Genomic DNA, 27055 nt, shown 5'->3' with positions numbered 1-27055 from the left:
CAATGGACTTTGTGAGTCACATCATGTGTGTGTGTGTGTGTGTGTGTGTGTGTGTGTGTGTGTGTGTGTGTGTGTGTGTGTGTGCTGTGAGAAAAAGACACTCACCAGCCCATGGAGGGAGATATCTGGCCCACACCGCCTGGAGGAAGGGAGTAGTACCCTGAGAGGTCCTGGGACTGGTGCCTGTGAACGCCTGGAGGAGACACACACACAGACACACACATACACAAGGTCAGGTAATTGGCCCCTGGCTCTGGCCCATTGTACACTGGGCTATTAGTACTATTAGTTGTCTGGGAACTTGGTATTAAACACAAAGATGCTCTTTAAAACAGGTCACACACTCCCATTCCCATCCTGTGACAGTAAGTGTGTGTGTGTGCGTGTGTTACACAGTGTGTGTGAGCGTGGATGGGACCCTCCGCTGGGAGCTGATGTCACCGGTTGGTTTCCCTGGTTTATTTTACACAAGTGAGGGGCCGTGGTAAAATCCACATTTAACAAACACAAAGCAGACACACACACGCAAACACGCACTCACAAACAAACATTCCTCATCTCTACTTTTAGCAAAAATGTTTTCCAACAAAAGAAACACAGACAGCTCGACTCTGTGCCCTCACACAGTAAATACAGTCTCCCTCTTTGTGCCCTTCAAAGGAAGTCATTTGTCAACAGGCAGCACCTAGCACTTAGCGTGGCCCGGCTGCTAACCTGTGTTTGCAGCACAGGAATGCGGCAGATGACTGTAATTTGGCCGTGGCTCCAGGCCTGTTTCAGGACCCCGAGCCGCTATAAATCTGGACGACAGGAATGCGAGTGAGTCAATACACCTATCTCGCCTCTCCGATCCTTCCACCCCTCCCTCCGTCCCTCTGTCCCGCCACACCCTTCCTCCCCTCTCCTCTCCTCCGCCATCCCTTCTTACTGCCCTCCACCCCTTCCACTATCCAGGCGCTTTCAACTCCTCGTATTAGTCCTCATTCTCACCCCTTTTTCACCTTTGACCTCTCTTCTCCCTCCATCCTGTACGTCTCCCTCCTTCATTACAGACCTCAGATCTCTCTGTTCCTTTCAATAATTATTTTAATCTATTCCCAAAATACATTTACCCACCTAAATTACCTTTACTGTCACTCACTCATTTGTCCTCCATCTCACCTGGCTTACTTCTATTCCTTCTTTGTCTCAATTTGACAGGATGCTATGTTGTCCTGTTCACTTTTAGTCAAGAGTGACATCAATAATTTACTGGTTTTATTTACCATTTTATTACTGTGGATCATTCAAAGAACTACACATTGAAAATTAAATTATTTTTAAATAGAAATGTATTGATTGAAATCTACTTACAACAATAATTTAATTGTTTTCCATGCAGTTATTACAATATTTTACCTTAAACTGTGGAAAGTGGACGACACATTAAGTTAAAGGAAGTTACACATACACGTATGAAACTTATAAATGATCCAGTTGTCGGGGGAAAGCCTGGGAGAAGGGAAACAAAGCTCTTAATCGAGCCAATTTATAGATATGAAATAGTTCTGTAAGCATAAGGTCGTTTGGAATTTGTTTAGATTTTTATTTTATTTTTGTGGTGTGTCTTCTATTTTTCTTCTTTACATGTTTTGTATTGAAATAGAAAAATGTAAATATGTAAAAGTGACTTAACCGGTATTTAAAAAGTTACAACATGATCTAAGCCAAAGTTACCACAAACATGGTCATGAGGCAAACATAACCAGATGAGGTCTTCAGGGAAATATACTGCACACACGTGATGGATGCGTTTTAAAAGAGCTGAGAGGCTGAAGGGACTTTTGTTTCCTGCTGTAGCATCTTCCTGTCACAGGTTTGCATGTGACACATTAGATCACAGAGGAGTTTTCTCAGCAGCATTTATCAAAAAAAACGACAAGGCTCAATATATATAGAGAGAATTATATCATGGTAAATTCCACTCATTGTAAACACAGGGGTTAACCTCAGGCAGTGTTCAGACACAGACTCCTCATTCAGCTCCATGAGACCAGAGTGTTGTTGCAGCAAATGAGCAAACATTCAAACAGTAAAAAAATAAAATAAAAAGTAGCTAATTTTGGTCAGAGACTTTTGAACCTGATTCCACAATGTCGCAGCTCGGTGCTTTGTCATTTGGCAACGCATTAATTCATCCAATCAAACGGGTCTATAGAGCCAAGAAGTGGGCGGAGTTCTTTGTTCTCCCCATAAACAACGTTAATGTGACTCACAGTTGGATGAACATGAAACTGCGCTGGTTTAATAATCACAACCAGGGGATGAAAGACCAAGTCAGAAAATATCTTACTCTTTGATGAAAAGAAGTCAGAGGTACAAGACTTTGAGGTGAATGTTAACTACAACTCCCAAGATGCAAGAAACATCCACCAACATGTTCGTATCACGGACGATGAAAGCTTCAGATTACGCGTTTGAATAAAGAAAAAAACTAAAAACAAAACAACTCTTGGCATCTTAAATCAATGAATCAATTAAACACTTATCTCATCATATCATTATGGTTTTGTTCTCATGTGGAATTCTCTATCACTCTGATTCTTTTCTGTAGCAATGGCAGCTGAGGCTTGTGGGTAATGAAGTATTTTTTGATCCATGAGCCAAACCAAGCTAACAGACAAAACATGGTTTCTCAGAAATAAATAAATCTGATAGCAGTTACATCAAAACCTATAGGATTGTTGTGAAGGGGAATTTCTCTGTTGTGGATATTGTATGAAGATTTATTTGAATGTGAATACAGAGTTAGAGAAAACATGCAACTCTATATTAGATAGACCACTTTGTAGAATGTAGCATTTTGCTACTTTTACAGTTTAATTTGCAAGAAGTGAAATGGAGAAAACATTTGCTGTCATGTCAACTTATCAGAGTTGTACAGTCCTGCGTCAGAGATGAAATCTAAAAAGCTGTTACATCAGCCTTTAATCTGAACTTTATCTTCTCACCAGCTTCCTGTACCATCTCATTCTACATGTAATATTTCAGTGTGTTGCCAAAGGGCTACTGGACGATGCCTTAAGGCTAATATAGTTTCTGTCTGTCAATATTTGTATAGGTTCAAACTGAGCAAATATGTTTTTATAAATGAAATCCAATAAGCTTTAACAGATTGCACTATTTAAATATTGATAATGATAAAAATAAGAATAAATAATTCATCTTAATTTCACTGCACCTTTCGAAAGATACAATATATTATAAATAAACACATGAATAATTAAAATAAAACCTATTTTGATCTATATCCATAATAGATATAGAATGTTAAGAATGATGATGAAAAAAGTGCATTAGGGACACTTCTGTTAGGAACACGGAGTTCACACATTTTAATCAAGCTGTCAATCTATGACACGTCAATGTGATGGAAACATGATTTATTTCTGTAAGTCACGTTCTTGCTGCAGCTTATTATCGTCGCTGCTGTTGGGAAACGTGAAGGGGGAAAATTAGTGGCAGTAATGGGGCAGTTTTCTTTGGAATGCCCCTTTGAAAGCGGCCGTCTAATAACAACTACAACGACTATCTCACGGTCTCAGCGTCTCAAGGAAGAGAAAAACACTTCAAAGGGGAAACCGTTTGAGTCAGACCTGCACAGCGTGAGCTTGCTATCAGAACGTGTGCGAGTTAAACCGAGAGTTGAGCAGCTGAAAATAGTATTCTACACTGATAATGTATTTTGGTGGTTATAACCACTGAGAGTGAAAGCGCTGCAGCATCTGAGCCTTCAAATGAGTTGGCAGCCCGTCTGTGTGATGTACATTAAGTGGCCCAAGACCAGAAGAAACTACGTAGTGTTTTGTTACAGTAAGTACAGTAAGAGCGCTGACAGATTTCACCCAGGTACAGGAAAAGTTACCTTGTTTAAGAACAAACATCAAAAGTCAAAGAAATAGTGAAAGTAATTCTTCACAGTGTAAAGTTACCCATAATAAAAGCAATGTCTAATATGACTCTTGATTTCTGTCTTATTAGTCATCACATTTTGTTTCTCATTTCTCTTTTTTGGTTGAGTGACTCACACTCTTCATTATTCAAAACTGTAAAAGGAAAACACAACACAAACACAAACTGTAGGCTTTGGATATATACAATACTTGTTTTGGTCTTTTCACGGGATCCAGTGACAATAACATAGAATACCAGCTATGTTATTGACCAGTTATAATGTCAAAATGTATAAAAAATAAATCAATCTTTTTAAGACATATAATATCATAATGCCATATAAGACACATGGCAGCGTGACAGTAAGCAGACATGTTTCACTTCTGCTTCTCTCGCTCTGTAGTTGATGTTTTATTGCTCGAGCCAACAGTCATATCTGAAAAACAGTCAGAGCTGTGTTGTGGTGCTCGATCAACCGGGAACAGCTCAACTTTTGAATCACATGTTGAATGTGGTGTTAAGTCTCACAATAAAAAGGGCCAAAGCGAGTGACCTGCTGGGTCGCACGTCAGAAACGTCATTAGGACATTTTCTCATATTCATTTTTTATTTTCTAAAGCACTTGGAGCTGTATTTTGTGTATGAAAGTCTCAATATGAATTAATTCTAATATAGAATTAACTAATATATATATTACCTCTTTCTCTACAACATTCCTCACCACTGTCCCGCTCTGTGCCATCACCTGATATAACTGTCATAGGCTGTGTTCTAACTAGTGTGCTACCACGAGATCGCAAAAACAGAAGTGAAAATATAAATATATATTAACAAACTCCCTGGTTACCATGGAAACTGGCGTGGTAGAATCCCTGTCATCGAGTCTCTTACTTTAAGTCTTAAAGTGAGCCGATGACGTAAAGCGGGGCTTAGGTGTGACAGAGTCTGTACCTGCAGCTGAATTTAGAAGAAAATCTGTATTTGTATACAAATACTTTATTTTCCCACTTTGCTGAATCACTATGATGCTTCTGACGAAAAGGAGTAACTGTTAAAAGAGGAAGATTTCAATGTGTCTGAGCAACATATTACTGTATATACAGATATTATAAATACCTGTATTGAAAAAGCAACCCCCTGACTTTTTTACAACTTTACTTGTATCCTTCCATCAGCAGGTAAAAAACCATGTTGACCCACAGAGTTAAACCTCAGTGACGATGATCAGTTTGACAGAGGGGAAGATAGTTGTGCCAAAAATGACATCACTGATGAGGTAACCCCTACCTGTGAAGAGCCGACGAATGATGTGAGGAGTGAGGTAAGATGGCATGTGTGTGTTTGTGTGTGTGTCTGTGTGTGTAAAGTGGAAACATAGTCAGAATCCAGGTGAGCTGATGTGATAAAGGTTATGTGCAGGAGCCAGGTGTTAGCAGTGTATATATGTGTGTATGTATGTGTGTATCTGGGGGGGTTAGAAGCAGGTGGCCCAGTCTGTCATTAAGAGCTGAGTCACTTTGCCATGCACACACATACACAAACACACACACACAGACACACTCAGTCTAGACAAGACAAGGAGAGTGTGTTTGTAGGAAAAGGGGGATTTCCAGACGGAGTAGGCAGGAGATTGCCTGAGGTTGGACTCTAATATCTAATCAAAGCTGAGAAAAGACTTTTGTTCGTCTCCTGTTGCTGTTTTATTTTACTCTCAACATCTCTACTCCCATTTTCTACATTTTGGAATCATCATCATCATCATCATCTTCATCATCACGTCAAAACTCTAAACTGATGACCTCATTTACTTATTTACTTAGAGAGTTTTTAATGCAGCAGCTCCTGAAGAAAACCCAGGAAGCGAAAGAGGGCAGATGAGTTTCACCTCATCATATCATGGTTTTCAGCTGTATAACACTGAGCTATCTCACCCTGTTGAGTTGCTACATGCGACAATATTTATCATGCAACCAAACATCAATCCTCTGGTGATCATAAACACATTCCACAAATTCATCAATAAGCGTCCAGATGAGATATCTTTCACTAGAGCAAAAGTTCCAGACACACAGATGGACACTGTCACGGACACTGTCACCCTTCTGCAGGACAAAGATCCGGCAGCGTTTAAACGTCGGCTTGTGTTTGTTTGTGACTTCAAAACAGAGGACTGTGTGTGTTTGTGTGTGCAGTGTTCACTAAGGAGAACCTTGTGTGTGCCGCTGTGATGGCTTGTGCGATTGTCACGCTAATTGTTTCCATGTTTGTAAGTGTGTGTGTGTATATGTGTGTATATGTGTGTGTTTGTGTGCGCGTGCGGCTGGCGGTCCCTTCAGAGGAGCAGGCCACTTCAGAGCGGCCGTGGGACTGCCACAGGCTGACGGAGCCAGCGGTGCCACTTCACTCACTATGTGCATGCCTTAATGTGTGTGTGTGTGTGTGTGTGAGTGAGTGAGTGAGTGAGTGAGTGAGTGAGTGAGTGAGTGAGTGAGTGAGAGAGAGAGAATAAGCAAAAGAAAGAGAGAGAGGATAAGAATATGAATATATTACTTTTGTTAAATTACATCTCTACTGTGTCTTTTAAAAGTAGCCAATGCTTGTAGTGGAAGTGAATGTGCATGTGTGCATATGTGTGTGTGTGTGTGTGTGTGTGTGTGTGTGTGTGTGTGTGTGTGTGTGTGTGTGTGTGTGTGTGTGTGTGTGTTAATGTGATATATGATGTTTCCACAGCACAAACAGATTTCAGCAACAATGCAGCATCGGCATGGAGTGAACATCATTAAAGACGGTTGTGTGTGTCTCCATATCTGTACCTACAGCACTGTCAAGTATTGTGAACATAAACCTATGTCTTTTGTGTGTGTGTGTGCAGGTGTGTGTGTGTGTGCTCTCACCTGTCTTCTGGCTCATGTCTGTGGGCAGGTGTGGGGGACTCGGGCTGAAGTGGTCGTTGCTGTAGGGCAGGAGGGACGACAGGGGGTGCATCCCGTGTGACTGCTGCACCACCGACACTTTGTTGGACTGTTTAAAAAAAAGACAACAAAAAAAAATATTTTTTACAACATGTACTGCTGAGCTACGAGATGCATTCAAACAAAAAAACAAGAAAGGATTTAGAAGATTCTCAGTTTTTTCTTCTCTTAATTGAATCACTAAGGTTACGAAACACATGATAGACACAAACACACAAAGAAGCCAATGTCAGTCTCAGCATCTCCCCCAAGCATATAGTTTGCCAACACAAGAATAAAAGATGGAGAGAGAGAGAGCTGGATATTTTCAACATGGTGTGGAACAAACAGAAGGGCTGCACTTTGCTCCTATTGGTTTTCAGCGAAGAAGAGGAGCAGGAGGAGGACCATTTGATCGATTAAGCTTTGATGATCAAGTGTGGCTGCGTTGAAGCGTGTTTGCTTTCATGTTTCTGTTTACAAAATGTGTTTCAATAAAATAAATTAATCTAGTTATTGCAAATGCTCACAGCACGCAGGCTGACCTACAACACGTCAGCTGATCAGAGGTACACTACATAAGTTTTAAACAGGCCGTGTGTGTGTGTGTGTGTGTGTGTGTGTGTGTGTGTGTGTGTGTGTGTGTGTGTGTGTGTGTGTGTGTGACTGGACACTTGTTGTTTCTGTTGAAGGTGAGAAATAATATGAATGTGAATGTGTCTTTGTGAGTGGGGGATGTGTATGGATTGATAGTGTGTGTGTGTGTGTGTGTGTGCATGTGTGTGTGTAGTATTATGCCTTTGAAAGCTTGAGATGCTGATTTCCATGTATATAAATATTTTTGGATAAAAGTTGTTGTTCAATAATTTATTTTATGTTGTGCACTGATATGGACAAACCTGTGTGTGTGTGTGCGTGTGTGTGTGTGTGTGTAACATCAGCACTACAGAGGGGAAGATCTGGTGCTACTTGCAGGGCCTCCTGCTGAGTTACAAAGTGAATACCTTATCACTTAAAGGCAGAGCTTCCACACACACATGCTGCACATTGACACACTCACACACTCACTCATACACACACACAAAATCACACACACACTCAACGGTGTCTTCCCTATCCATCAACATCTTTAACTCTCTCTCTCTGACCAAACATTACACGCACACGCACGCACATGCGCGCACACACACACACACACACATACACACACACACACACAGAGGGAGAGAGACTCTCATGTGTATGCTACACAGTCAGGCTGTGGAGCTAAGATCAAACTGCTAAACCGCTTTAATGTTGAGACACATGAAAACAAAACGCAATGCCTCTGTACCGGAGAGCCGAGGGTTGGGAGGTGTGAGGATGGGAGAGGAGGTGCAGGGGAGGAGGCAGAGTGGAGGAGGTGGTGATGGGGTTGATACCCTGAAGATGCAAAGGAATATACCAAGAATAGGACTCTGGCGGTATGGACCAAAAATCCTTTGTCTGTCCTTTTAGACTGAATGGTGCTACACCATGAAACAGCAGTGTGATGGATCTACTTGTGCTTATATAAAACCCTTGACTGTAGACACATAAACTTCCTTACTGGTTGTGGTTTTAATGACCCTGGAGCCTTCAGAGCATTTGGACTTTCCCATATTTTTTATTAGCGACTCCCTCAAATGAAAACAAAGACATATCGTGAATGAAATAAGCAGAAATAGCTGGTGTTAATATCAGCTCTCAACAGGGTCAATGACAATAAAAAAAAAACTGATTCGGAAGCTCATAGGCCCTTTTCAGACATGACCTACCGGTAAAGTCCAGAGATTTGGCTACAGAGTTGACCCGTAGTTTGTCTTTCACACAGCTGGAGTTTCTCTGCACTGACGCATTCTCAACAGCATCATATTATTCACATCCTTCATATTATCCTCTCAGCGCAATTTCTACTTTCGGAAATTTCTAAGCACTAAATTCAAAGGAACTTTAATATCTGCAAACACACAGAGTCACAGAGTTCAGCCCATAGGAAAAGGAAGTTATGTAATTTTACATTTTCACAGTAGCCAGGACATTTTGCTGGGAATTCCCACAATTGGGTAGTTAGCGCCATTAGAACGCATGTGAAAAGGCGTTACATAAAATCTGACATCGTCTGAGTCAAAACCACAGTTAAAGCAAAGAATGCTCCTGGCTTCAAACGTCAAAACCAGAGTCAACAAATATCTTAAGTAGATTTCACATCTGATCCAAGACTGAAGGAATAAACGAATGAACTGTAACTGCAACAACATCTGTGTTCGATGAGACGCACAATAAAGCAGATATGAATACTCTGCAAAGACAGAAAATACTTAAGTGTGATTCACTGCACTTTAATCACACTTGCTTAACACATTCTTTATACACTATGACACACACACCTATTCTGCACATATGGATGCAACGCGCACACACACACCAACACGCACATCTGTGCTGGGCTGCTCGGAGCCTTCAGAAGTAGCTGTGGCTCCGTTTCACGTGCTGAGGTTGATGTAGCCATTTTGCTGTAACATTATAGCCGCAAAATCGTCCATTTATGTTTCCTCTCTTCCTCAGGGTAATTAGTCGGCCTTGAAGTGGCTTTCGCTGCGCCTTCCTTTTTTTACACACACTTGGGGAGGCTGACTGAGAGCATTCATTTAACCCATAATTATCAACCCCTCTGTATTTACCCCCCTCACCCCACCACACACACACACATTTGCACACACACAAAAACTTACAAATAATTACCCGAGCTGGAACAGACGAGTGTGTACATGCACGTGTGGGACACACACGCACTTGCAAAAGCTCAAATAACACTTACGGCATCTTTGAATTGGAAACACTTAGTTATGTTATGTTTTCAGTACAAAAGAAACCAGAGGATATGTTCAGGTGCACGCTGCTACGCGCAGACACAAACACACACACACACACACACACACACATTGAGGAAAAAGTGCTCACCCACCCTTTAATTTGAGTGGCGTTACCCACCCTCTCGCAGGCTGGCATAAATCATCAGGGAATAAGTTCGTAGTACAAATCGATAGTAAATACAGGGTTTTTAACTGTGACTGACTAAATTTTGATTTATTTATTACTTAATAGGACAATACCATACGTTAGGACTCATCAGCCAAGAGAAAACACTGGCTGTGACTCAAGGACAATACATAAGCTCTTGCTGAAGCCCGGTTTCTGCGGTGGTCCTGCCTCTGCCACATATCTGTAGTCACAGTTGAGTCTTAACGGAAATCTGGATTTACCATAGACGAACATCACACTGAAGGAAGGTCTTCTTAAGGGCAAGCGGGCAGGCAGCTAATAGTGCGGTGAGTAGCACTGCAAACAGCTAATGCAGCAACAGAGCAAAACATTGAGTTAGAGATCTCTGTTATTGTGAAAACATTTATCTATTAAAATATGGCTACTAGATAATATGTCTAGATAATTGATAGGAAACATTGCTTTGACCTGGCGAGATAGGGCATCAGCCTTGGCGAAGGTACGCGCTCCACTGAGTGACATTCTAGTTCCTTAAGTTACCGTTGTGCTTCCAATGATGCAGCTTCCAAGGCAAGAAACGTGTGTATCCTCCACTAGATTCTTTGCCTGTTGTTTTCATTATTTCACTTGAGCCCCTTTCGTCAAACCTCGTATGTGCAGCTGTATTTCCAGATCACTGCACATACATTAATCATGTAAGCAGCAATTCACATGAAGAAGCCCACTGTCAAACGCCAACTGCAGCAGCTGAATAATAAACCGCCTGTTTGTTGATTACATCAAAGATATAATTACTTCAAAGATGCGATTACTTTAAAAATTCCAATTAGAAAAACACCTTTTTAAGTGCGTCAGGAAATGTTGAATGTGGCCCTCAGTGTCTCTGTAGTCTCATTTCACTTGAAAGGCCTTTGATTTATCAGCATATTGTTGCAGCCTTTTATCTCCACTCTATTTGAACAGAAATCTGCTGCTGAATAAAAGAGTTAATGGGATCCCAGACATCACTTGTTTGTAACGATGCCCTCCACCTTGACCCTGACACACACACACACACACACACACACGTACTCGTATGTTTGCATGTCACATACACACGCGTGCAAAGAAACGCGACTGCATGCTTGTGAGTGCACACACACACACACACCTTCATTTAGAAGACCTTATGCTGATAAGACAACTCTAATGTATTCTTTAGTTTTCAGATGACACACTAAGTAGATCCATCTCTTTTCATATTTGAAGCGGAAATTAAAGCGCCCTCTCTTTTGTCACCCCCCCCTCTGAGTGCTTTTGAGTCTAATGTCTTTAATCTCAGATGTCACGGAGTTGGAGGATAAAAAAACAAAAACACAACCATCGCACTCTTTCTTTCAGTCGTCCTTGCCCTGGTGTGGCCGGGGAAAAAAAATCTCCAGACAGTTTCTGCAAATTAATGGTGCGTTCATTCACCTTGGCTCTCTGCGATCGTTTAAGTGTCTGCAATCAAACTGCTTTTGCAGGAAAGAGCCTTTTTCACAAAGAGATGAGAGCATCACAGCATCATGTTTAGTCATCAAATGAATCGAGACAGCGGCATCCTTCAAAGACAAAAGCAAACAACAATTTATAAAGTGTTGCAGTTGCTGAATCAAAAGATATCTATAAATGAACTATTACAACAAATGTGCCATTTGAGCAATAAGAAAGTAAAGTTTTTCCACCATTCTTCTCCATACTTTCTTTGACACTTTTAGGTTTTCGAGGACTTTAAGGTGAATATGAATGCAACATTCAAATAGTGTAAATTAAGGATATTTATAAGAAAGGCTTTTCACGTGTTTTTATATATCTATCAATATATATATGAATATTATCCTGAATGCATCGACAAACTGTTTACTGCCAACACATAATGTTCATGTGGAGAGGTTTTTAGGGTTAGTGGTTGGGTTCAGGCAACTCAAAGCTCATTGGTTAAGTTTATGAGAAGATTGTGGTCTTGGTGAAATATATAAAAATCAATGCTCACTTGAAGTACAAAAGATGGCACATTCTATATATGTTTAATGTATAAACTACAAAACTGTGTCTTTCACCAACTGTTTCAGTGGCCTGAATAAAAACATCCCCCACATCTCCTGTGTCAACATCTTGTGCTTTGTACATGTACACTTGTGTTCAGTACATGCACAACTGCTGCACCCTCTCCTCTGCACCCCACCCGAAGCATCAGGTTGACCTGCGTTGACCGTCATGACCCCCTGCTACCCATCCCACCGCAGCACTCGAGTCTCGAGCAGCGAGTAGGTCTCCCAATCTGGAAGTCATTGCCTTCTCCAGCGTCAGGAGCCCGAAATGAGAGCCTCTTAGTTGGAGGTTTGGGCAACATCAAAGCCCCGACAACCATAACAACGCAGCTATGTTTAAAAAAGGGCCAAACACCCACCCCCCACCACCCCCAACAGGTCCGCCCACTCCCCAATTACCAACATGCACGCACACATACACACGACTGCAGCTATGCCTGCGTCAACGCATGTATGCAAGGACACGCCCAGTGTCGTGCATGCAAACACACACACACAAGCACATACATACAAATACACACTCTGGCATCCACTGCTGCCACACACCACTGGAACATCTGGGCCGTGGCCACAATGAATCAGTAACCACTGGTTTTAGCGAACAGAGAGAAATGCTCGGTGCACGTATGTATTACTACTATAAAGCAATGCAATATATACAGAGAACAATGAGTCCAGCTTTTTTACTCGATGTTGCATTGGTGTGAACATGTCTGGCCCGGACAACTTCCTGCTGCATTGTTCATATGTGAAAGGCAAAGTCAGGAGAATGTCCTGACCCAATTGTCCAGACATCTTCTGGAGTTCCTGTCTGAAAACGGCTGGAGAGAAGAGATGAAGAGGAAATGGAAGGAGATTCACTTTCACAATTAATCTGACATTACAGCTCAGGCTCAATGTGGCGACAAAACATCCAAGCTCTTTATGAAAGACGGCTTTCTGCTGCAGCTGGCTCCAGGGGCAATGAATATGACTGGATGCAAAATCAAATCCAACAAGGGCGCAGGCATTTAGAAATGAGTTATCACTCTCATAATGAGTGGACAGAGACAGACAAGCTGGCAACTTTCTCTTCTCGGCTGCGGTTGTCGGTTTCACTCTGCAGTAATGACCTCTAATGATTGGTCCTAAAGAGAGCTAATTAATGGTGTACTTGTTTATATCTATCAGATCTTCCACGATTAACAACTTGTTTGTGACATTTTTGGGCAATCATTTGCAACAAAAATAATGACACGAGGAGTCGGGAGGAAATGAGGCAACCACAGATGACATAAATCCTCTCTGAGACACACTTCCTCCAGGGTTTGGTTTATTCAAACAATAGATACTACGAGGACTTCAGGCCACATCCATATTTGTCTCGTCTTGTCTTGTGGGAGCCAGTTAGCAGAAGCCCAAAAAATCTAGCGGCTTGATAACAGCATTGTCAAAAAGGCACAGAGGACTCGCCACGACAGAAGGAAGGCGTCTGTGTCTGCATTTATTCTCAGACAAGCCAGAAGGGATTGTTTTCAGTGTGAAATGTCATACTTCCACAACTGTGTTTATCTGACCTGATTTATCTGTGGGCGGGGATGAAAGTTTTTCCCAATCACCATGAAGAAAAAAATATAATTAAATAAATAAAAGTGACCTTTTGGTGAATCTCCTCCTACCCACTGTACTGTATGAGGGAAGGAAACTCCAGGCCTCAGAGCTTTTCTTCTTCTCAAAGACCTCTGATGTGATTGCGATCCTATCAGTAGGTGATGTGGTCCCGTCTCCTGCTGAGATGACTGAGAGTGTCTACCGTTCACTCATTGTGAAACCTTTCCTGTACGGCTGCCGCTGACGGCTTTCACTAACCAGTTCAGCAGACACACCAGACCATGTGCCCAAATGGGAAATGCCACCGCACACTTAAAAAAAAACCCCTGCAGTGACACGTTTCCTGTGAGACAGTTTCTATTTATCAGACAAATATGGCCGAATACCACACGAAAGAAAATCACATAGTCATTGTGTAAGTGTCATTTTTATTAAGATATATACACTGATAACTTAACCCCAGATGAAGAAAGATATTATTAGGGGACGATGTGATGAGCTCTTATCATCTGATCGGTGATGAGTTATCGCAGTTCATCTTAACCATATTATTTGTACGTGAGAACCAAAAGTCCTTTAAAAAGATATAACTCACCAACAACGCATTAAAAAGCTGTACAATGCATTTAAAGGCCAAGATCTATTTCCAATATAAAGCAATTAATTAAGATTTTAATAAATTTTATCAAGGATCAAAGTTCAAAGTAAATCTCAAAATCTGCAAATCAGTCTGCATTTCCCTTAGTTACCATTGTGTTTCCTATGAAGCAGTTTCCAAGGCAAGAAAAACCCCGGGCACTGAGTGGAGTGCAAACCTCCGCCAAGGCCAACAGTCCCCTTATGAATCTACAGTTACATTTTTTTGGAAATCTGAACCAAATATTCACACACTCATAAATATCAGGCCCATAAAAAATCTTGGATTTTTTTCATCAAGGTCCATAAATTACTCAATGAGAAATCAACGGGAACAAAAGCCTAAAAGTTACAGGACATTTGAAAACAACCACTTTTGAAAGGTTTGACGATCGATCTTATGATTAAAAAACGAAACTATTCTGTGTGTTTGTGGCGATCAGGGCGTTGTCGAGGTGGTCGTACACGGCTGCTTCTACGTGTGAGCCAACTGTCGCCGAGTCAATTTTTAAGGGGGAAGCAGACAGCTCAATCAGCTTACATGCTCTGTGCCCCCCCCGGGGCCAGCGCTTCACCTCACGCGCACGGTGCTTTCTGTCTGATCTGCTGCTTTGATGTTTGTATCAAAATAATCTCATCCCTGGGTGTTTGTGTTATGGGAGCATTAAAGGCCATGCAAAAGAAATACCTGGGGGGCAAGGTGCCATGAATGGCCTTAACATTTCCAAATTCAAATAGGAATATTTTCTCTATACACCCTTTTTTATATATTTGCACACACAAGTTCTATGGGGCTATGAGAAATTTGAAGGAGTTTGGTTTTTGGAAAGGGAGTTTTTTTGGCATTTAAGTTTATAATTTACAATCATTCTTTGAAGAACTAACTGGTAAGACAAGCCAAAAATACCAATTAAAACAATCACAAACTGTAATTAGTGTATCTCTCCGCTCACGTCTCGCACGTCTGATTCTTTCCTTGTTGCATAATTTCTTAAAGTGAAAATCCCGTTTTTAAACATGTCCCCTTTGTGCCTTATATATGATAAAATACATTTTGAATGATATAAGAGAAAAGTCCACGTCATGATAGAGAGTTTCCACCTTAACACTGCAGTAAACAAATAGCAAAAAATACATTTAAACAGCAAGAGCTTGTGAAGTCAAAAACCTAATCAATCAATCTTTTAGGATTTCAGTTTAACAAATAGTTTGTTTTACCTTTTTATTTATTTGACCAACACAACAAAGGAGAAGGAAGAAGAGAAGGAGAGGAAAGAAGGAGCAAAGAGAGCAGAAAGACAGAAAACTGACAGACACAGATTGTTTGGAAGAGACGAATCATCAGACAAGATCAGGGACGAAGCAGAGCCCCGAGGCCGCTGACCAATCAGCTCATTCCTTTCATATTGTCTCAGAGAGATCAAGAAGTCTGACTCAGCAGCGTTTAAAGAACCATCTTTCACCAAAATTACACTTGCTGAGAACCAGCTATTTGTCAGCACTGATCTCTGTCCACTCAGACGTCCTAATACATGGTGATACGATTTTTCATCCTGGGGGAGGACAGCAGCAAAGGCCCAAAGTGACGACCTTTGACTCTACAAGACTGAAAGTTGACCACAACTACTGTGGCTGAGGTTTTCGGGTTTAAATACTACAAAGACAATTTTCTTAAAACCACTTAACCGTTAAATCTAATCTATTTTTCAGTTAAGTTAAAAACTTCAAAAGTCGTTCAGAATTCTTCTTCCTGGTATTTACCTTTTATACAGAAAAGGTTAGAAACTTAATTTTTTCCCTAAACGAATGAGAGTAGCCTCAGCTGAGACCTTTAACATGAACAATTGATTTATGAATATAATACTGAAATTAAAATGTTGCGCTTAGTGTTCAACTGTCAAGGCTGCATCACTTTTGTTTTGTATGGATTTTCCTTTGAATAAAGCAAGCATGAATTTGAATAGCTAAGAGGATGGGGATCACTACAGAGGTGAGTGAAAGAATGACAAATGGAAAGAATGACTGAAGTAGGAGATGCATCTGACAGTTACAAGTCTAAACTTATATTAATGAAGATAAAAACTGTGAAAGTCAGAAATAGTGACATTTAAAACACTCACACAACATCTGAAATGACAATAAAGGGCTACAAAGTTAATCTTGAATCATAATTCTTGGATGAATCAATGTAAGGATAGTGTGATGGATGGATGGAAAGATAGATAGATGGATGGAGAAGTGCTCCGTCTTCTTTCATGTTATAATTTATTCTGTCTGATTAATTCCTTTTACCCCGGCGGTTGGAGTGATTCCTCTGGATGCGCGGTGTGCCCCACCTCCCAGCAGCCCCAGCTCTCTCCTTCTCTCTCGCTTACTCCTTTCTCCTCTCTACCTCTCGGCCCACCTGCTGGGCCGGTCCTCTCTCTGCATGCCGTGCAGCAGTGAGGGGAAACAGAGCAGGCATGCTGTAACCATGGCAACCATAGCACCGCTTCAGCCGCAGGCCGCAAATATTCCTGGTTGTTGATCTAAGATCTGTCGCTGCATTTGTACGGACAGTACACAAACAATGAAAATAGTCAGTTCAACCATTTTTCACTAAATGCGAGGATTAAGCTTGTCTTAAAAAAAAAAACAGTTCTTTAAACCCACCGTCCAACATTACTCAACAAAAACATTAATCTGCAAATATTTTAATAAAGTTTATCAAGCAAAAATGTCCAAAACTGGACTGTCCAAGAAATTTGCTGCTTATTTTAAACTAATTTCCCTTTAAAGTTAATCGTTATATCTGGCTTTTAGGACAGAAAAAGATGTCTGATGATGTTATCTTTTGGCGATAACCTCACATCATAATCGGAAGGGAAGAAGTTTAATATGCTGTAATAGAAATAATATTAGTACTAAAGGTGATCATCTATAGCCATGGTGCCCTGTACCTAAACAGGTTCTAGTGTAGTTCTAGTTTAAACTATGTCCATCAATCTTACACTGTGTTTACTCAACCAAAATAAACCGATTTGACAGTTAACCCCAAAGAATTTAGAAGGACGACACTTTACTGCCTCTGAAATGTGTGCAGTCGTGTGTATAAACGCCTTTAAGAAAAATAAAATAAATATTACAAGACTCCTTTCACCAGAAATGAAAGGCTTCAGCCAGAGGACCTCAGATGGACTTGAAAACTATACTCTGGAGTTTGGTCCAAACACCTGGAAAAACAACTTTGGTTTTCCTCTCAACTCTCATTTATCGTTATAGGTTGTTGTTACCACAAGTGGTTTGGCTCAGTCTCAAGGGAAATATAATGCTTTTTTGTGCGATGAATAAACGCCTGCAGTCAGTTACTGTTACACAGCTGCAGCGTCGTCCTTGAGCGAAACGCAGAAACCTTGAAGTCAAAAAAACACCTCCTTTTATAAAACTGTATTCTTGAATAATTGATTTAACTATGTCGTCCAAAAAATTGCAAAGCACGGACAGATAAAATATTTTTTCGGAGATTTTGTACAATTTGTAAAAAAAGCAGGTTTATTTTCTAAGAGAAAATGTATTGTTTCAGAGTTTCAAAGAAGGTTGGCTTTGACTCACGCTCACAAATTTGATCACATAATATCCTCCCTATTCTATCGACCCTGCCCTATCCTGGTGTGTTTTCAATCAAAACAAAGCAGAAAGGCCATAAACACGATTTTAATCTGTCGATACTGGGATAATCTCTGTGAATTGAGTCCAAGCCATGATGGTGAAACATATTCCTTTCTTCCCCTCGCTCTGTCTGTGTACGATGCTGTGAGATGCACTTCATGTGTTTGGCAAACATCCTCGCTGTAGCTTGACTGGCTTGAATTATAGATAGGAGACGCGAGCCACCCGCGGCTTGTTTGTTTGTACAAGACTTTGAGTAAGCAGAGCAAACGCAGGAGGATCGAGAGAGATGAAATGGGATGGAGAGTGCGAAGGGAGATAGAGGGGAGGATGAATGAAAAAAAGGGAGAGGAAGAATAAGATGGAAAGAGAAGAGAAGAAAGAGGCTGCAAAGGAGACAAAAAGCAGAGAAACTGAGGCAGAGACAGATTAAGGAAGACGTGGAAAGATAGAAAGAATAACACAACAAAGAAGGGAGGAGAAGCGAATCCCAAGACAGTTTGTTGAGGACTTCAGGAGCAAGGTTGGAGGTTTGAATCCCAAACCCAAAACAAACGAGGAAGAAGAAAATGTTGAGAAAAAATATAAATAAAACTGAATCAAGACACGTTGCGAATGCCATCATGGTGGCGCAAAACTGTCCATAATTGTTTGTTAGCGAGCGCTGCCTTACATCATTGACCACCCGTCCTTGTGCTGCACCTCCGCAGCGGTTCTCCTGAATCCAAAGGGGGGAACCCTCCTCTGCCCGTCCAGATCACATTACACAGGGCTCAGGGCTCTGATGTGGCTTTAGATAGAGAGAGCGTACAAACCCCGGCCCACAACCACATGGACCGGCTCAGCGCAGGCCTCGTCCTGTGGTCTCCTCGCAACGACAGAATATTTCTGAATGCCTTGTACATTCCCAAACTATATTCAACCCCCTCTCCAACATGCTGCTCTCATTCAGGATTGCGATGTATAATGGTGGCTGTGACAAGTTGCGTCGAAGGGATTGTTGGACAGAAGTTTCTGGTTTGTTCTCGTAGGAGTCAGGGGGAACCGAGGATAACTAATCAATGTCAGAGTGGAGGGTGGTGAGCAGATTAAATTTTGTTCCCTCAAGGCGGCCATAAAGTTATTGGTACAGACCAACAGTCATCATCTTTCAGACTGTTAGCTAACTCGAGTAGTAAACAAACTGGAGGAAAAAAGAAGTTGTGGTTATAACATTAAAGACAACTCCATTGAATAAGACTGAAGAAAGCTATAACTATATTATTTGGAAAGTCTAAAGACTATAAGAGCTGTAGTAGTAAAAGTGAAATTACATAAATCAGAAGTATTTCGCAGAAATACTCAAACCAGCCTAACGTGTATCAACAATAATATCAAAGTCACTGAGATCACGTTTTTCACAATTCAGATATTTGGCGGTGAACATGAATTGAAGTGATACAACTTCTGATTAATTTCATGGTTGACAAAACGGTTGATAATTTTCTCAATTAATCGATTAAGATCTTGGTTTGCAAATTATGGGAAAAAATTATGAAAAATGTCTCTTACTATTTTCTTTGTTAATCCAAGCTGATGGGCTGTTCGAAAACTTAGGTTCACTTGCTGCCTTAAAAACACGAGTTAATAATACTTAACAGGTAAATGGTATGAATTTAGTTACTTATCTTAACACAAGTTGTTTAAATTTAGAGTCTCAACTTATCTTTTAATCTCATTAATTAAAACACTTAACTTTGTGAGTTGAAACAAAGCTTATCTCAAAATTGACTTTACTTTATGTTTTTAAAGCTGCAATTAAACTTTTCAATTTTAACCAACTTGATAATTGTTACACAACAATGCATTGTGTTAGTAGACTCAAAACTGTCTACTTTTCAATAGAAACATTCTGTACTAGGAACATGCAGTTGTGGGCTCAGTTACAGTTTGGTGTGCGTTATTCAGACTCCTCCTATCACTGGAGGAGTGGTCATGTTGTTGAACAGACATGTACTCGATGCCTTTTAACGGATCAAACACTGAATTTGTGAAACAGATAAAACAGGATTAAGAAAGCAGAGGGGCACTGGATCGGAGTGAAAACTGAAAACTTCAAAAGAAAACAGTAGAGAGAGATTTGAGAAGAAGAGATGAGGGGGAGATCATTGATGTACAGATGCACAGGTAGAAACAGAGCTGCATGAATATTTGAAAAGGTGGATGAATAACATATAAATATTTACACAAATGAAGTCTTACTAATGGATGAATAAAAGGAAAAGAGTGTTCGCTGATTACAAAAGGAGCCTCGGCACACAAACACACACCACCCCATTACAACATCATCATCCCTCACCTTTTCATCCATATCCTTTCCACCCATCAATTAAATCCCTTTCCATTGGCAAGGCCTTGTACTTTATTAGCATCCTGCCTTCCCTCTGTGTCTCTGAGCGAGTTTCTCTTTAATCTTCAGGATATGTTCCTATTGATGGACCTATCGATTTGATGTTGCGCCAGCTGCTTTTATCTCCAGGAACTCAAAGGGGTGTTGGAGAGAAGAGAGTCGCTCCCCACCAGGGTTAACCTTGCAAGTTCTGTGTTGTGTTTTAACAACACAGAACCTGCGCTGGACCGAGACCTCTTGACGGCCCGAAACAATTTTAGAAATGTGTAGAGAATCTGCCACTGTGATAATGAAAAAGTAACGGATGAGGTGAATGTACGCAATTCGGTGCAGTTAATCCAGTATATCCAGTGCTTTGTGACTTCGAGCTTAAAAGTTTGAAAATCAATTCAGACTCATTTCATATACAATTAAAAGCAGTTTTACTGTTTATTTTTAGTGCCTGACCCATAAGAGTATTTTTGAGCCAGTGAGGTTATTAATATCAGGGGGTAAAATATTCCTGAGACCTATACTGGCTGATGTATATAGTTTTTTTAAATGTCAATGATTCTAAATATCTCCTTACCAAACACAATTGATAAAAATAAATACATATATCGATATGCCTTTATCTGCTGTATTATTATCCGACTAACATATTGATAATGTTACAAAGGTGTAAAATACACACAGACTGAACACAACACAAATTTGCCTCAGGAAGTTAATAATGCTGTCAATGATGCTATTTAACCATTGTTATCTCACATTCAGTTATTTGTGGACCTGTGTCATGCTGGTGAGAGACATTGTGAAACAGACAAGTTGCAGCACTATGTTTAGCGTCATGCTAACACCAGGAAAAACTATTTTAGGTTGTTGTACATTTCAAAAGAGCATGGATAAAGAAATTACATCTTATAGCATTTGTCCAGTTGAATGTAATGTAAACAGAAAGACTGCAAGAAGAAACAGAAAAGTCTTGGCTCTCGTTTGGGGGCAGTAAACCGAGGATTTCGACATGGCACGAGTCCACTGGAGTCATCTGTGTACTTTGGGCGAGTGAAGCGAGGGCGCTACCATCCAGCTGACCACATGTGGAGCTCGTCCAAAACCTTGCGAGGGCTAGCGCTGGTGTGTTCCACCACAGAGCTGCATGCACGGGCCCAGGGGGGGGGGCCTCAGTGTGCAGCAGCATCAGAGAGACCGCCCGTCACCACTCGCCATCTCTGGGGCACAGTGTTCTTTCTGACATACTGTGCATGTGTACGCATGTATGTGGACGTATTTATGCGAGAGAGTGTGTGTGTGTCCATTTACTTCTTTTCATCTGTTTAGGAGTGTGTGCATGATCTAAAACAAAATTCGGTGTGTTTTTGTGTGTGTGTGTACGAGGGTCCCCTAGAGAGCGTGGCAGGCCTGTGGTTTACGGAGCGCCTGCCAAGCCACTCGGTTGTTGAACAGAGGGGGTTGATATTCTGCTATCGATCATCTAAACTAATAACATGGTGAGTTGCCCGCAGTGTGTAATTATCACCCCAAAATAAAGTGGCCCGCTCTGCTCAGGGCCCTCTGCTTTCAAATCAGCTTTTGTCAACTGCTCACTCCCTCACTCTTCTCTTCTTTCTGGGCTCCTGGTATAGAGGAGTTCCCTTTGTGCACCTCATAGTTTAAAGGTCTAGGTTAGGTTTTCAAGTGCGTTTTTAATCAGTGCCTTAGGTCTTAATGGGTTTAAGACCAACAGTAATGAAACCGATTTACCAATTGAAAATAATCTGCAGTTTAATTGAAAATCAAAATAATCATTAGTTGCAGCCCCACACTAATTCATGTTTAGTATAATGTATTAAAAAACTTTCAGTAGTCTGCGTTCTGAAATTTACAGAAATTAATTGAAGCCCGTAGCTGCCTTGAACGACAGAAAATTAAAAAAGACGTTGTCTGTTTTCAAACTTTTCAGCAAAAAGGAACTGTTCCACTTCCACTTTATTCTTGTCAGTCATTTTTCCATAACTTGTTTTCGTGCCCTCATCCCTGCATTCCTCTGCACATCCCTCCATCACTGTTATCCGTCCCTCCAGTCTATAAAAACGTCTGATGTTTGCATTTGTGGTCGGCTGAATTGTTTAGTCGTGATTTGTAATGTAAATATGTGGCTGCGTATGAATTCACCGCTCCCTCTGGACGCCCCCTGAACACACACAAACACAATCACAAACACACACACACACACACACACACACACACACACACACACACACACACACACACACACACACACACACACACACACACACACACACACACACACACACACACACACACACACACACACACACACACACATTGCATATTCAGAGAACAACCGGCAGCTGCCTGGCTCAGCTCCGTTACTCTTACTAAGCCATAATTGTTCCCGGGCCTCTATGCATCTCAGTTCTGTTCCGCCCGAGCCAAGCGGCTAACCATCAGCAGCCCTTATGGCTTGATTCACCCCCCCCAGGTCCAACTGCCCTACGATGGAGTTGATAGTCTCCACACGGCACAGACAACACTAGAAAACAAGAGATGCATGTTCCTTTTTTACATAGTTTAATTATTTATGGACCAGGGAGCTTTCAGGTGACGTAACCGAGGCCTTTCTCTGCCATATCGAAGGTGTTTGGGTGTTTTCCGCTTCTTTATTCCACACCAACAGCTACTTACATTTCTTTATATCCAACTTTACTAGTTTCACTGTAACGTTGCGAGAAGTCATGTCGTCCATCTTAAGATACAATCTGAGTTTCTCACAGTAACACTCATTGGTGGTTTCATTTTGTAAACGTTAATTCATGACCTTGGAATCAACAGCCAGCAAAACAATCTCACCTCAAGGTCCTATTAGTAGTGATGAACTGATGAAGATCATATGACGTGATCTTCATCAGTTGACGAAGTTTGCCCATCCATGTTGGCTGAAATTTTGTTGATCATGAGATGAGGATGAGGATCATGTGATGTGATCCAAAGGTGCAGAACATCAATGGCTAGATGGAATTTTGTTGATCTACATATCTGTAACTCGCTCCCATTTGAGATGATTAGCGAAGGTTCAGAGTTTTCTGAGAGTAAAAAGCTTTATTTGCTAAGGCCGTTCCACGGCTGGTGTTTTCATTGGAGACAAACTACCTTGTTTGGATGCAGGAAGCTGGAACTTGCTCTCTAGAGTAGATGTCTCACTCTCTGTCTGTATTTATTTGTTTCTTAGTCTAAAAGTTTTCTCCTATCGCTCTCTCCCCTCCGTCCTTCGCTCCCTCACTCGTTTAATCTCCGTCCAAAAGAAACATCATGTGAAACCCAAAAACCAAGAAGCTCGACTGAGGCCAAACCAGAGATCGCTGCTTCCATCCTGGACTCCTTCCCTCCTTTTCCTCCCTCTAGCTACTGCGTGTAGTGCAGCTGTAAAGCACGAACATGCTTTCAACCCCATTACTTCACTGATCAAACTCTGCGATTTTTCCGTGACTAGTAAATGACCGAGCATCTCATCCACTGCCAGCACGTTAAAACCAAACTGATGTTGCGCAACACGGTTTCTAATGCTACAAGACTTCTGCCTCACTCTGCTGCTCATCTGTACTTTCATGCAAGACACGATGACTCGTCGATGAATGTGCTAATAGGAGATAATTTTCTCCACATTCTTACCCTGGTTGATAAGCGATGCATCCACAAGAAGCTGAGACATATCTTTAAAATAAAATGTCAATCATTTTTGACGATAGCCTAAAACATTGCAGGTATAAAAAACCATGATCAGTCATGCTTTGACTTGATGTTCCCAAAATCAACCGACTAGATCTCCGCAAACTCAATAATCTTGGTGTCATAATAAAGGAAACACTTGTGAGATATATGCAAGTGTAAAAATCTGTATGTCCTGGATCAGAGTAAATGGAGTTGGAACACAGCATAAATTTAATATGATTCAAGTAGGAATTAACGCAATGATTTTATGTTTGTCTCTTGCTGTTATGAATGATTTTCCATTGCAGACAGTAACTTCTCCTTATTTAAAGAAGCGAAAGGAAAAAAAGAGGAGATGCAGTTGAGCGAGTGAACGTTTGAAATTTTCCACCAGCAACACAAAAGCATCGCACAGGGAGGAGAAGTGTTTGTGTGTGTGTGTGTGTGTGTGTGTGTGTGTGTGTGTGTGTGTGTGTGTGTGTGTGTGTGTGTGTGTGTGTGTGTGTGTGTGTGTGTGTGTGTGTGTGTGTGTGTGTGCGCGTGTGTTTGTCGTTCAGGTGACAATAAGACTTGAGGCCTTTATTTTCCATGGTAAACCACAACAGGCTTAACCTCGTCTAACTGTACGCAACCAACACACACACATACACACACACACACAATGCACTTCCACAAAGAGAGAGGGAGCTGCACTTCAGAGAACACCCTCAGTACATTTTGTATAGCAAATAAACAATTTAAGTCTTGCTCTTTTCACTGAGCTTCAAATAACATTTAAATACACTCTTCAGCTCAACTGACGTTAGTAAAAGTCTTTCTGTCATGACTGTAATATCCAGATTTTATTCCATGTCACAGCCTCTCACATTCATCTGGCCTGTTCTGAGGCATTGGAGAAATTCTGGAAAACCAGAGAATCAAAAGTTTCTAAAGAATATGAAATAATCCTGTCCTTAATTTGTTTGCAATCCTATGATGTCAGCTGATTAAAAATGTGTTAAATGGATATGAGGGCAATGAATAATGTGTTTGTGGAGCTGTGTTTCTTAGATGTGGCTAAATTTGGGACAGATTGCATACGTAGGGGAGGGGGTTTATTGCTCGATGAGATGAGAGGGAGCGGGGGGGAGGATAGTACATTTGTGGATGTGTAAAAGGGAGACAGAAATTTAACTCTGCATTATATTGTATTAGCACAATGGAAAAAAAAACTCTAAACCTTTAATGGGAGGATTGAATGTGAAAGTATTTCAAATGTCGTAAGTCTTTGTTGCTAATTCTTTGCAACCAATTGGTTTAAGTTGTGCGAGACAAGGAGCCTGTTCAAATAAAGGTTAAAAAACCATAACCATAAACTTTAAATAACAATGATGTGTTAATGTTTTTAACACTAGACAAATGCATCCTCCAGTACATGCCACAATTTTGTCATAATATAGTTGGAATTATCAATGATGTCATTATTATATCTGTTTATCTGGCGCTGTCGCATTTTTGAATTAAAAGCAGAGACTCCGGGGACATTTGAGGACTTTCTCTCCCTGTGCTGAAATTCACAAAAGGAGGAAAGACCGAAAGCGAAAAAAATAAATCAGCAGTCCTCTCCCCTACTTCCTCTAATCAAAATAGCATACCACTGACTTGATGTTCAGCTAATGGATGCTTGATTGAAACCAGTATTGCCTCCATTGGCCTGGGATTCATGTCGACTCTGCGGGGAGATCGACTGGAGCCTGGATGGCACTTACACTGCGCTGCTTGTGGCCGTGTCAGAGTTATGGCTGCCTTTAATTGGCAGTATTAAGACCATGGGTGCTGTTTTTAAACTAAAAAGGAAATTAGAGTGAGAGATGAGGTGAAGGAGAGAGACGAAGAGCAAAAGAATGTCTACGGGACCGAGAGGAGAGAAGTGGTGACAGTCGCCGTGATCTGCGGCTCAGCGGGGGAGTTTGGGGTGGGCTCTGGGGGAATGAGTCCTCTGGGGTCCTGACAATGGGCTGATGACTGTGCCTGTGCCTGTGCCTGTTGTAAATCTGCTTCTGTCTGGAGGGGAGAGTCGACGAGGGGATCATAAAAACGTCATCGCTGGAGCCTGTCTGTCTGACTGAATTTCTGTCTGTCAGGAAATAGCCAATCTTCTTACATTCCCTCTTAATGAAAGAAAAAAAACGGCTAATCAATGGCGCCTGGATTCATACTTTGATCAAAACAAATAACTATGCATCATATTCATGCTTCATATTGTTTCAATCAATAACTTTTCTTTTGCTTTTTTTTGTCCAAATGCAATAAACCTGAAGCGAAATTTTCTTTCAACAACAAGATGTACTGATAATGGGCAGCACAGCGGTTAGCCATGCCTCTAATAGCAAGAAGGTTCTTGGTTTGAATCCTGATTCGATTCAGAGAGTTTCTGTGGAGGTTGCATGTTCTCCCTCATATCTGTGTGGGTGTTCTCAAGGTACCCCAGCTTCCTCCCACAGTTCGTGGACATACTGTTTTCTCTCATCATGAATAGGCTGCTCCACCGAAGTAAAAAAATAAAACTCTCCAAAAACACACTAACAAAAAACTCAATAACCCAACCTTGGTTTTCTATTATTAAAAGTACCTGGGTAGGTTTCAATTTGCGTAACACACTCATCTCTCTTGTCCAGGTGCCGAGTCTGAATCATTGCATGTGTGAATTCTGCCACTGAAGGATGTTGAACAGGCTCTTTAAACATCTTTTAATACATTTGAATAAGAAAGGTGTTTCAAGCCCAAATCGGATCTTTGGGCTCAAAACCTTTGAGTATTTTCAAGCGAGGCACAAAATGTTTTTATCCATTCCAACCCAGGTACTTTATCAGCTCTGTAACCTCTACATACAGATTGTACATTTGTGAATGTGCAGAATCTGTAGGTGAGGGACAAGATTTGAGGCCAGAATCCTTAAGGTTTCCAGTTTGACCAATCAAACCAGAAAACACAAACTACAAAGAAGAGGCATCAACAAAGTGAAAATGATTCAGTCTCGATCATTTTGCTGCCATCTTTGGTTTCTTCAAACAAGTTCACTTTCTAATGTTGAAAAGGAAAAACTGACTTTCGAGATTCAG

The 27055-nt window shown here is 41.0% G+C and overlaps 1 protein-coding gene across 10 annotated transcripts in view; it reads right to left on the bottom strand.

The window, feature by feature from the left end:
- tcf7 (transcription factor 7) overlaps nt 1–27055 on the bottom strand; it is a 62930-nt gene that overhangs the window by 17537 nt on the left and 18338 nt on the right. For all 10 annotated transcript variants that reach the window (XM_035177891.1, XM_035177893.1, XM_035177892.2 and 7 more), the window contains 2 exons: nt 6828–6954; nt 106–193 (listed from right to left, as the gene is read on the bottom strand). In XM_035177891.1, coding sequence (XP_035033782.1) covers nt 106–193; nt 6828–6954 — 215 coding nt within the window. The remainder of the gene's footprint in view (nt 1–105; nt 194–6827; nt 6955–27055) is intronic.

This window comes from Hippoglossus stenolepis, chromosome 15 (assembly GCF_022539355.2).
Source record: "Hippoglossus stenolepis isolate QCI-W04-F060 chromosome 15, HSTE1.2, whole genome shotgun sequence".
Taxonomy (NCBI): Eukaryota; Metazoa; Chordata; class Actinopteri; order Pleuronectiformes; family Pleuronectidae; genus Hippoglossus; species Hippoglossus stenolepis.
Note: the sequence above shows the minus strand (reverse complement) of the source record. Positions and strands in the feature narration are given on the sequence as shown.